Source organism: Phoca vitulina, unplaced genomic scaffold, assembly GCF_004348235.1.
Source record: "Phoca vitulina isolate PV1807 unplaced genomic scaffold, GSC_HSeal_1.0 scaffold101, whole genome shotgun sequence".
NCBI classification, from domain to species: domain Eukaryota; kingdom Metazoa; phylum Chordata; class Mammalia; order Carnivora; family Phocidae; genus Phoca; species Phoca vitulina.
The window spans coordinates 50,554-63,218 of NW_022589804.1; the positions used below are offsets into that span (position 1 = coordinate 50,554).

A 12,665-nucleotide genomic window follows, 5' to 3' on the forward strand; every position below is an offset into this window, starting at 1 on the left:
TGAATCTGTTGAACAGAATTAGAGATGGGACAAGCCTGCAAGTGGAATAAGGGACCAGTGTTTTTCATCATGCACCGTTACAGAACTGTATGACATTTTGTGAACTATGTTCCTATGTTACTTTGGTAAACATAGAAACTATAAAATTGTCATTACCATCAGTGGCAACAACAGTAGGAAAAAAAATCATGACCTGTATATGTGTTCATTGCTTCTTGTGCCATAGAGCATAATTTTCATGTTTACTGACTAGAGATAGAATGGGATAAAAATCCAAACATCTGCTGGTCTGGATACTAATTCATCTTTGGAATAACAGGTAGGGAGGAGTCAAAGACAATTTCTACATTTCTAGTGTAAGTAACTGGGTGAAAGCAATGCCACCTAATGAAACAGAAAATATATTTAAGGGAGAACATGCAAGTTCAAGTTCTAAGGCTTAGGATACCCGATTCAGGCATTACCCCATGTGATAGTAGCACGACCTCAACCACTTCTGCTTTAAATTCCTCTATTTCTCTAGGGCTTATGTCACATTTTTTCTATTCCAGAATTATTTGTGTAGCTAAAATATATTCATAAGTAATCTTGAAAAAAGTACTGACAGACTTACCCAATTTTTAGTGTACCGTGCTCTGCCTGAAGCAATTCCAAGTCTTTGGAAGAACACCTCAAAGTCATTACCAGATCCCAACTTACTAATCCTTTTAGGGATAAAATAGGAGGTTATTTGAGTAGTTTCTTCAGTGAGTACAAATTAAAGATTAATTAAACTCCATTCTTGCTCTTATAAATATCATTTTTCTTTATAAAAATCACGTCAGACAAGCAACAACAAAAAGTAATTGAGAGGAATATCAGTCCTGATCATAAAGTATCTACTTCCATAAGACTGTTTTGGGTAGTAGGGACCATTGTTCTTTTGGGTTCCTGGACCCAATTCCAACATGTGGAGGGGGATGTGTGGTGTTTCCCATATCAGCGACAAGCAATGCTTGGGTGTCCTCCAACTCAACTCAGTTCTGACACTGAAGGTAGCACCAGATTCCACAGGTGAATGGCTCAGTCCCACAAGACTGCCCCTCCACTGATTTCAGAAGCCAACCACAAACCCAGATTGTTATCTGTGTTTCTGACCAACGGGCTACAGATTGGAGATTCCCAAGTTCCCTTCCTTGCTTTCGATTAATTTGCTAGAGCTGTTCCCAGAACCCAGAGAACCATTTTATTTACTAGATCACTGGTTTATTATAAAAGGATGTAACTCAGGAACAGCCAGATGGAGGAGGTGCAGAGGGCAAGGTGTGGGGAAAGGGTGCTGAGCTGTCACGCCCTCCCCAGGTATGCCACTCTGCTCTAAGTTCCATGTATCTACCAACGTGGGAGTTCTCTGAACCCTGTCTTCTTGGGTTTGTATCTTCATTACAAAGGCACAATTGATTAAATCATTGGCCATTGCAAAGTGATTCAACCTCTGCTCATGGGCTGGGACTGAAAGTCCCAATTCTCTAATTATATAGTTGGTTCTCCTGGCCATCAGCCCGCATCCTTAGGTGGGGTCCAAAGGTCACCCTGCTAACGCAAAAAGAGACACCCTTGTCTCTTTCATCACTTAGAACATTCTAAAGATTTTGGGAGCTCTCTGTGCCACGAAAGGGGCCAAAGATCTAATATATACTTCCTATTATAAATCATAGTATCACAACTGCATAAGTTACTTTTTTTTTAAAGATTCATTAAGTTGGAAAATATTTTCCCTCAACTTATTTTATCGTCTGTATTTGTTGTTCATGATAAAGTTAAAAGAATTTTTTTTAGATAATTCAGATGTAAATCCTACCTTAAAAATTTTTAGTTATTCATACTCTTGATAGGTATAATCTTACCTATAATCAATCTATATCTCTGAGATATTTATTCCTCTAACCTTGCTTGTGAAGACATAACCATATTGAAATGATGCCTATATTTTTCTTAGAGTAACTATTTTTTAACTGTATGATATTCAGAAAAAAGAAAATGTATCAAGTAACTAAGGGACAGAAATGTGAGGGGAACTACTTTCCACCATTATAACTTTCGACTTATACACTGCCTGCTCAAAAAAGAACCACTTTTAGATGGCCTATAGATTTAACTTCAAAACACACAGTAATATTTTATTTGAGAAACAAAGCACTGCCTTCCCTTTATCACTGAAAGAAAATACACTTTCATTTTCAACCCAATCCTACGCTCTATCCAGTAGAAAGTCTTGTTTGCTTACCTGGGCATGCCACTGAACTCCGGTGAAGGACTTTTTCCATTCCAGCTCTCATAAAGAGATTTGCCTTCAAAACCTTCATCGGGGCTTTGGAGCTACACAGATTAAAAGGGAAAAAAAAGAAAATACTTATAAATCAGATATTTTAAAATTTAAATGTCCATTAACCAGGGAATGAATAACTAAACTATATTCAGCAAAACACGTGATACAATTCATACATTAGCAGTCATTAAGAATTATAACAATGAGTTTCTGACAATAGGGGAAAATGTTCATGCTATTATATATGTGTGACTATTATAAAAAATACATGACGTGTATGGAAAAGAAGGCCAAATTATTACCAAGCTACTGTATGCAAATGAATGGTCATATTGTAAGATTTTTTGGGCTATTTTTTCTGAATTGAGGGAGGCTGCTCTCAAAAACACACATTTCTCTCCTCTTATAAAAAAGAAAATGGGGGCGCCTGGGTGGCTCAGTCGTTAGGCGCCTGCCTTCGGCTCAGGTCATGATCCCAGGGTCCTGGGATTGAGCCCCACGTCGGGCTCCCTGCTCCGCGGGAAGCCTGCTTCTCCCTCTCCCACTCCCCCTGCTTGTGTTCCTGCTCTCGCTATCTCTGTCTCTGTCAAATAAATAAATAAAATCTTAAAAAAAAAAGAAAATGAAAGGAAGCAAGGTGATTAAGAGAAGGTATTTCTTTTAATATTGCTTCTTGTCAGTAAGGTTGCTAAAGTCATTAAATAATACACAATAAAAACAAATGCAATAATATTTTATTTAATTATTTATTATAATTGTGTTAAATATTGGGCTTTAAATACATTTTCTGGTTTTACAGATGAGAAAACTAAGGAAAAAAAATATGACCTAATATTGAGTTCTAGACCTATTCTTGAAATCTAGCGCATTAGATGTTATGCCGAAAACATTTCACAAACTAAACTTTAATTATAAATTTTCCATCACTATTCACGGGTTATTTATTACACATTATATGGTATACAACGTTTTTATATTATATTTAATAAAAGTCCTATGTTCTATTTTTTTTAAAGATTTTATTTATTTATTTATTAGAGAGCGAGCAAGAGAGAAACAGCATGAGAGGGGAGAGGGTCAGAAGGAGAAGCAGGCTCCCCGCTGAGCCGGGAGCCTGACGTGGGACTCAATCCCAGGACCCCGGGATCATTACCTGAGCCCAAGGCAGTCGCTTAACCAACTGAGCCACCCAGGTGCCCCTATGTTCTGTTTTTCAACAAATTTAATTTTTAAAAGTTTATAGAGTACCTATGTTGTTTAAGACTTTTTGTGAATGCCAGGGATACGAAGCTCAATAAGACTACATTACATACTCTCTACGAGTGAGAACTACAGGTAAAAATGTGGAATGCAATGTGCTAGGTGGAAAGGTCTATGGGAACACAAATAAATTCGCATAAGCATGAGGAGAGAGTCAGAACTTAGGTTAACAGAAATTATGTTATTAATTTGTAAAATATGAATAAATAGGCAACAAAAGAATTTCACTCAAGCTTATAAATTGACACAAAATTTTGATATAAGGAACAGCACTGCTGCATTTATTCTAAGAAATGCACATTTAAACAGTGTAGAAATACAGTACTAAATGCTCAGTTTATCACTCAAACGTAAAATGCTATAAATCACTCTCCCCAAATAAAACAGAATAAAACAAACCCCCAAACTGTCAAGCATCACATAATTCCAAATCTGACCTAGAGGGTAGTATTTTTGCAATTGTCTCCGGATGCCACCAAACCAGCCAGAAAACAAATATAACTGCCAAGCTTCCTTAGCATTTGCCTTAAATTACATGAACAGTGAACATTCTCAGAAACACCCTGTCGCAGATATTTAAATTTTTACACACTTCATGGAAATCAATAAAACTGCAGGCAAATGATGCAGCTCTTGAGTAACGACATGAATTTTTTTTTTTTCTATTCCTAGAGGAGAAGCTAAGTCATAAGATTACATTCCATGCTTTTGAAACCAAAGGTTAGTGACATGTAAGTCTTACTGAAAACCCCTATCTGAAGGGGAATGATTGTGTTTTCCTTGGTAATTATACTTCAATTGGTAATTCTATTAAACAGGCAAGTCTTTTTTTCCTTTCCAGTTCAAATCAGATAAGTAGCAGTAACAACAAAATCCGCCAAGCAACAAGTTCTTCATGATGATGAACGCTAGGCCCAGTAGACTGAGGATCAGGACAAGGAAAGTGAAGAGCTGCCTGTCAGTCCTGGAGGAACTCAGGCACAATCTCTCTGGCAGGTTCGGGATCCTGTGCTGCTGTCAGAAATAAGAGAACTTCAGCTGTCAGCCAGTTCAGTGGGGCTCAGTGGAGTGCAGCTCAAGGCCAGAAGTCAGGAAGGGGGGGTACATGGTCTCCCCTAGCCTCTGCCCCAAAACGACTGGACCCTGGAGTCAGCGCTTGCTGTTTTTACGACATACTCCTTCTCAATCACTTAGAAACTTCAACTCTTCCTGCGTCCTGGGCTAACTGATATCATTACTTGAAGGAGTATAAATCAGTTTTAAAATTAAGGAGTGAAATCACAGGACCAAGTCCCGGTTCAGCTATTGCACGAGTTGTATGACTCTGGGGGCTAATGCTTTTTGATCTCAGTTTTCTCGATTTCAAATGGGGATGGTAGACACAATGCTACCCCAGGGCTGCTTCAGTAGTTGGGAGAAGTGGGGTAGCATATGTAAACAGGTTATTAGATGTAATGTTCTCTGGAGTTTATTAGACGTAATATTTGCTATATGAGAGAAAGACAAGTTATAAAACAATGCAGCTGCTTAACATAATAATGGTTCCTCAAGAGAACATCATTTGTAGAACTCAAACTTTCTAAAATTATACATAATTATTTTACCTCCTTCGTTAGGTTGTACACCAAGCTGTACATTAGTGGGGAGCAATCGACTCTCAGAGTATAGTTTCCTTGAAGATAAAGAGAGAGTGGTTTTTTATTTCATTTACTTCATTCCTTCATTCAAAGATGAATCCTAGGTCTTTACCCAGAAGGATCCTTAACATAACATAATAATAAAAAAAAAAATAAAAAGAAAACAAACTAATGATGTAATGTATGGTGACTAACATAACATAATAAAATTAAATAATAAAAAAAAAACCTAAGTCCAATAAAAACTCTCCAGCTTACTATTCAATAAAGGCATCACTGCTCACCATGGTCCTCAGTTCCAGGCATGAAACAACCCCCATCACTGCTCCAAATCTTCACCTCCCACTCTGCCCAAGCAGACTCCTGCTCAGGGGCTTTGCATATACAGTTCCCTCAGCCTGGAACAGTGTTACGCATTATATCTGCATGACTTAAAACTCCCCCTCTAGTCTAATGTCATGTTTTCTGAGAGTTTTCCCCTGAACTTCCTACCTAGAGGAGCACCCTCTCTTCCTATTATCCTAGCCGCTCTTTCTCTTTTGACCTTGCTTATTTTTCTCACTGGTTATCTCTCAAACATGTTAAATATTTGCCTTTTTATTTTCCATCCTCCTACCAGACTAGAAGTTCCATGGGAACAGGTGTTCTCTTATTTGTTGCCAGGGGTTAGCACAGTCCTGGCCTTTAGCATTTACCCAATAAACGTTTGTTGTAAAAATGCATTTATGGGGGCACCTAGGTGGCTCAGTCAGTTAAGGTCCAACCCTTGATTTTGGCTCAGGTCGTGGTCTCAGTTTCCTGGGATTGAGCCCTGCATCAGGCTCCATGCTCAGCTTGGAGTCTGCTTGAGATTCTCTCTCTCCCTCTCTCTCTCTCCTTCTGCTCCCCCTCCCCCCGCTTGTATGTGTGCATGCGCACACACACTCTCTCTCTCAAATAAAAGAAATAAAATCTTTTAAAAAATGCATTTATAAGGCAGATGCTCTCCAGCTAGTTCTGAATAGAGAACAGAGATGGCGTTCCCATTCCTCAGGAATTCTGTCTGATGAGTTTGAGAGTCATGAGAACCAGACAGGAGAGGTGACCTCAAGAAGTTGTGGGAGTACAGGGAGGGAAGGCTAAAGCATGATGGGGGCCTGCGGAAGGGAAAGTTAAGACAACTTCATCAAGGATTAGCCTGTACAAATGCCCAGAAATATAAAAGTACACGATGTACTCAAAGAATGGCCAGCAACTCTTATCACAAAGCTTCAGATCCATGTCTGGGGACAGCAAAAGTTGAGGCTTTAAAAATAAGTAGACACCCCAGCAGAACTGTTCATGGAACTTGAAAGGCTGGTTCTAAAATTCAACTGGGAGAATAAATATGCACAAATTTTAACCACTGACATTTTTAAAAGCGATAAAGAGCTAGTAGGAGTGCAAACCAGAGAGTCAGAGAGGTAGTCTGGCAGCATGAATTACCACAAAATGCATGTGTACCATGACCAAGCCATGATATTGTAGCTCTCCACTCTCCACTTGTATAGAAAAAGGCAAATAAACAAGATATTTACTGCAACAAATTGAAGCAATCTGACCATCAGCTGGAGAATTGAGACATAAATTGCTCTGTCGAAAACACTGTAGAAGTTTTTGTTTTCAAGTGATAGATCTATATATAATGACATGGAAAGTTTTCCATAATATGCTGTTGAGTGGAAAAGGAGAAGACGCAGAACCGTGTAGCATAATATGTAATATGTAATGAAAACCTGTATAAGGTAGTGAGGGGCAACACAATGTAGTGGTTAGAAGGATAAAGTTGATCAGCTAGATTTGAGTCTCAGCTCAATCTTTTATTAGCTGTGTGACCTTGGGAAAGTTACTTAATCTCTCTGAATTGGAGGTTTCCTCTTCTATACAAGGAAAATAATAAAAGTACCTACCTTACAGGATTATTGGATTAAGTAAATATTTACATGTAAAGCACTTAAGACAGCACCTTCAACACCACTGATGGTTTGTGTGAGCTAACCATCTATAGACGAGTGTCAGTGTGATGGAAACACCTCAAATTGAGGACAGTAGCACCTTCGGAGAGAGGGCTGAGTTTGAGAGGAATATTGGTAAAGGTTTTTGCTTTATTTATAAATTTTGCATTTTACCATGAGAAAGCCAATGTATCACTTATTGTTTTATCTTAAAAATGAATATTTAACAAAATTTTAAATATAAAACAAAGTAAGATAAGTGGCATCCTAGTCATCGAGTAACATGGTGTCACGTGCTCTTGATCCTGAGAATGATGGGGAGACAATGCAGCATTTTAAGGCAGGGAGTGACATCATCAGCAAATTCCAATGATTAAAACCATTAAAAATCAAATCTTACAAACAAACCTAGCAATGAAGACAACATTATTCTACTTTTGAAAAATACACGTTTAAGTTCTTATTCTCTGTAGCAAAGGTGTTTCATCTGATTATGTGTTTCTAAGTAAGGGTAATAGTTCCAAGCTAATATTTTTCAACTTTCACTCTGTGAGAGGCACAGGTCCGGGAGTTTTGCAAATATTAGCCGCTTTTGCCCTGATAAGAGCCTTGGAGATACGTACTCTTGGTAACTCTTTTTTATTTTTTTAAGTGTTTTTCTCTTTTTTTCCTTTTTTTGAAAGACTTTATTTCTTTATTTGTTTGAAAGAGTGAGCGAGAGAGGGAGAGCACAAGCAGGTGAGCAGCAGGCAGAGGGAGAGGGAGAAGCAGACTCCCCGCTGAGCAGGGAGCCCGATGCAGGACTCGAACCCAGGATCCTGGGATCATGACCTGAGCCAAAGGCAGATGCTTAACTGACTGAGCCACCCAGGCAGCCCGGTAACTCTATTTAGAGGTGAGAAAACTGAGACACGATAAGTAAGTCACAACCTGAGGTCACACAACTAGGAAGTGGCAGTGCCACGAGGAAGGCCAGGCCCTTCACCACGAAGAGGAGGGCAGGATGGCTGAAATGCACTGCGTGAACTACCTCCTAGGACGATGTAACTCAGACAGGTGGACCAAGAAGATATGTACATGGCAGCATGTCTCCAGCAAAATGCAATGTCTCAATTACTGCTGATCCGGAAAGTTTACTCCTACACTACAGGGAAGATTCTAAAAGCCCACCCTGCGTTCATTGACTCATTCATTTGCTGCACCTGTGCAACACGTGTTTCTTTAACAAGACATTAGGAAGCCATGAGTTATCAAGATCCTGTCTGTTCCTGGCTGAAGAAGACAGCCTAGTAACAGAAGTAGTTTGTAAAGCAAATAGTTGTTTAGCCATGGCAATGATGAGTGCTAAAGACAGGGCTTCCCTGAAAAAGTAACAGTTCAGAGGAGGCTGTAAGGATAAGAATTAAACAGGTAGAGTGTGTTGCACAGCCATCTGGTACTGAGAACAGCAGGTGCACTGTCCGGGAAGGAGCATATGGTCAAGAACAGAAAGATGAGTGGGTGCGGAGGGTAGTGGCAATGGACTGCTTGATCTTGGAAATAGACCTGACGATGTCCTTTTGTTCAAATCTCTGCTTATCAAAAGCAAATACGTTCTTAAAGGCCAGTCTTAGGTGTCATTTCTCAGGCTTTTCCTGAACTTGCTACTATTCTCTCCTTTGAACTCCTAGACCAGTCTGATTATAGCCTTTTTTTAAAATAGTAATATGATTTTTTTAAGGATTTTATTTATTTATTTGAGAGAGAGAGAGAGACCTGAGCTGAAGTCAGACACTGGGCCGCAGGCAGGCGTTTAACCAACTGAGCCACCCAGGTGCCCATTTAGCCTTTTCGTAGTACCTGCATATATTAGTATCCTAGACTAATTTATCATTTGTACTGAGCCACAAACTCCTGAGTGCAAGACTGTTCTTTACTAACCTCTGATTCCTTTGAAATACTGGAAAGTACATTATGGAGAGAAGTGCTCAATAACGATTCATTGAATTGGAAAAAAAATTAAGAAAAAAATACTTGGACATCAGTATTTTTTTCCAAAATCTATATGCATGATATGATAAAACTAGGATTATATTTAAATTATACTTTTTGCTACCCCATTCTAAAACCAAAGAAATCTTTAGTTCTATTATTTATTTATCCACTGAACAGGTATTTACGATCCCTAGCACAGACAAGAAAATCTGCCAGATGAAGCAAATCAGAGAGGGCTGCTTTCCCAAATTAGCACTCTTGGGCTCCCAGCTGCTGTGAGGCAAGCGCATAGCCGGACCCACCAGCAGCAGAGTCTCTAACCACATGTACCGGATTTGCCTTCTTTACTGGAGCATCATTTACAAACTAAGTAGCTGCTACTAGTTCGTGTACTAGATCGCATCTTTTCCTATGAGACCAACGTTATTCACCTTCTATAGAAGAATCAGCATTAACATAGGCCACACCACGCTCTTGAAGGAGTCTGGAATTCTCCTATAATAAAAAAGAAAGAAAACCATAAACATATATCATAACCTCCCCCTAAAACAATGTACATCTACATGTGCTGTGTGGAGATATTTGAAACAAGCTGACCACAAAATTGATATATAAGATTCTGAAAACAGAGTTTGTTTGAAATAATTCCGATAAAGATTATTCTAAGAAATAACAAGCAAAACATTTTTAAGACTAAAATTTAAGATGAACCTACCCATATTCTTAATATGGTAAATAGAAAAGGAGTTGATTCCTTTAACCATGCCATGGTTTACCCTTTAAGAAATTCTCTTTTCAAACATGAATGACATAAGATAGAAACCCCTCAGTGGAAATCTTCCCATGAACATCTCCCTCTCAATCTCTCTCTCTCTCTCTTTTTCTTAAGTAAGCTTCAACACCAGCGTGGAGCCCAACTAGGCTTGAACTTATGACCCTGAGATCAAGACTTGATCTGAGCTCAAGAATGGGACGCTTAACCAACTGGCCCACGCAGGTGCCCCCCCCATGAACATCTCTTTATTTAAGAGGAGAATCTCGCCTGATTCAATAATTTCAAATTTCAAATTTATGGGTTAAAAATATGTGGTTTCCATACTATACTCAGAAGCATGAAGTTCTTCTGTAGGATGACACCACCTACTGGTCAAGACTGATCATTGCACAATAGTAAAATGCTGACAAAACGTGTAGCAGGGTTTTTGGGTTTTTGTTGTTGTTGTTGTTGTTGTTGTTTTTGAGCTATCAAGTGGATTTTGAATCTCCAAAACATGTAATTTCCTAAGCATCCCGACAGTAAGAAAGGGAGTAGAAACAATATGCAACTTTAGGTGGTGAATCTGAAACAGACAAACCAAGAGGTTTCTCTCCTCCCACCTTTGGTTGTTTCTTAAATTCCACATATGGTATTCATCTTTCTCTGACTTATTTTGCTTAGCATTATACTCTCTAGATCCATCCATGTTATTGCAAATAGCAAGATTTCATTCTTTTTTATGGCTGAATAATAATCCATTATATATATATATATATATATACATATATGTTTGTGTGTATATATGTGTGGATGTATGTGTGTATATATATATAAAATGAGATATATATATCTCACGTCTTCTTTATCCATTCATCTATTGATGGACACTTGGGCTGCTTCCATAATTTGGGTATTGTAAATAATGCTGCTATAAACATAGGGGTGCATATATCTTTTTGCATTAGTGTTTTTCATATTATTTGAGTGGTGGAATTATTGGATCATATAGTAATTCTATTTTTAATTTTTTAAGGAACCTCCATACTGGTTTCCACAGCGTGGACCAGTTTGCATTCCCACCAACAGTGCATGAGGGTTCATTTTTCTCCACATTCTTGCCAACACTTTTGTTTTTGATTTTAGACATTCTGGCAGGTCTGAGGTGATATCTCATTGTGGTTCTGATTCCCATTTCCCTGATGATGAGTGATGTTGAGCATTTTTTCATGTGCCCATTGGTCATCTGTATACCTTCTTGGGGAAATGTCTGTTCATGTTTTCTGCTCATTTTTTAATCAGATTGGTTTTTGTGTGTTGAGTTGCTCAGTTCTTTATTTATTTTGGATACTAACCCTTTATCAGGTAAGTCATTTGCAAATATCTTCTCCTATTTCGTAGGCTTTCAGTATTGTTCATTGTTTCCTTTGCTGTTCAGAAGGTTTTTATTTTGATATAATCTCAATAGTTTATTTTTGTTTTTGTCTCCCTTGCCTCAGGGAAGGCATTATTGAACATGATGTCAGGGGTGGGTTTTCATATATGGTCTTTATTATGTTGAGGTATGTTCCCTCTAAACCTACTTTGTTGAGGGTTTTCATCATAAATGGATATAGTACTTTGTCAAAAGCTTTTTCTGCAACTACTGAAATGATTATATGGTTTTTATCCTTTCTCTTGCTAATGTGATGTATCACATTGGTTGATTTGCAAATATTGAACCACCCAGGATTAAATCCCACTTAATTGTGGTGAATGTTTTTTAAATGTATCATTGGATTCAGTTAGCTAATATTTTGTTGAGGATTTTTGCATCTATGTTCATCAGAGATATTGGCTTGTAGTTCCTTTTGTGTAGTGTCCTTATCTGGTCTTGGTATCAGGGTACTCTTGGTCTCATAGAATGAATTTGAAAGCTTTCTTTCCTCTTCTATTTTATGGATTAGTTTGAAAAGAATAGGTATTAACTCTTTTTAAAATTTTTGGTAGAATTCATCTGTGAAGCTATCTGGTCCTGGACTTTTGTTTGTTGGGAATTTTTTGATTACTGATTCAATTTCATTGCTAGTAATTGGTCTATTCAAATTTTCTATTTCTTCCTGATTCAGTTTTGATAAATTATATAAATTATATGTTTCTTTTTTTTTTAAGATTTTATTTATTTATTTGACAGAGAGAGAGGCAGTGAGAGAGGGAACACATGCAGGGGGAATGGGAGAGAGAGAAGCAGGCCTCCCGCCGAGTAGGGACCCCGGTGCGGGGCTCAATCCCAGGACCCTGGGATCATGACCTGAGCTGAAGGCAGATGCTTAATGACTGATCCACCCAGGTGCCCCAAATTATGTTTCTAAGAATGTATCCATTTCTTCTTGGTTGTCCAGTTTGTTGGCACATATAATTTTTCATAATATTTTTCATAATATTCTTTTATAATCCTTTGTATATCTGTGGTGTTGGTTGGTATTTCTCCTCTTTCATTCCTGATTTTGTTTGAGTCCTCTCTTTTTTTTGATGAGTTTAGCTAAAGGTTTATCAATTTTATTGATCTTTTCAAAGAAGCAGCTCCCGGTTTCATTGATCTGTTGTATTGGTTTTTTTTGTTTTGTTTTGTTTTGTTTTTTTAGTTTCTATTTCATTTATTTCTGCTCTAATCTTTATAGTTCCCTTCCTTCTACTGATTTGCGGTTTTGTTTGTTCTTCTTTTTATAGTTTTTTTAGATGTAAGGTTAGGTTTTTTATCTGAGATTTTTCTTGCTTCT

At 38.0% G+C, this 12,665-nt stretch overlaps 1 protein-coding gene across 1 annotated transcript in view; it reads right to left on the reverse strand.

Annotated features, from left to right (window-relative positions):
* Positions 1 to 12,665, reverse strand: part of FOLH1B (folate hydrolase 1B) — a 69,592-nt gene that overhangs the window by 10,632 nt on the left and 46,295 nt on the right. Inside the window, exons 12-15 of the mRNA XM_032397651.1 lie at positions 9,584 to 9,647; positions 5,173 to 5,240; positions 2,267 to 2,358; positions 614 to 704 (exon numbers count right to left, since the gene is read on the reverse strand). Coding sequence (XP_032253542.1) covers positions 614 to 704; positions 2,267 to 2,358; positions 5,173 to 5,240; positions 9,584 to 9,647 — 315 coding nt within the window. The remainder of the gene's footprint in view (positions 1 to 613; positions 705 to 2,266; positions 2,359 to 5,172; positions 5,241 to 9,583; positions 9,648 to 12,665) is intronic.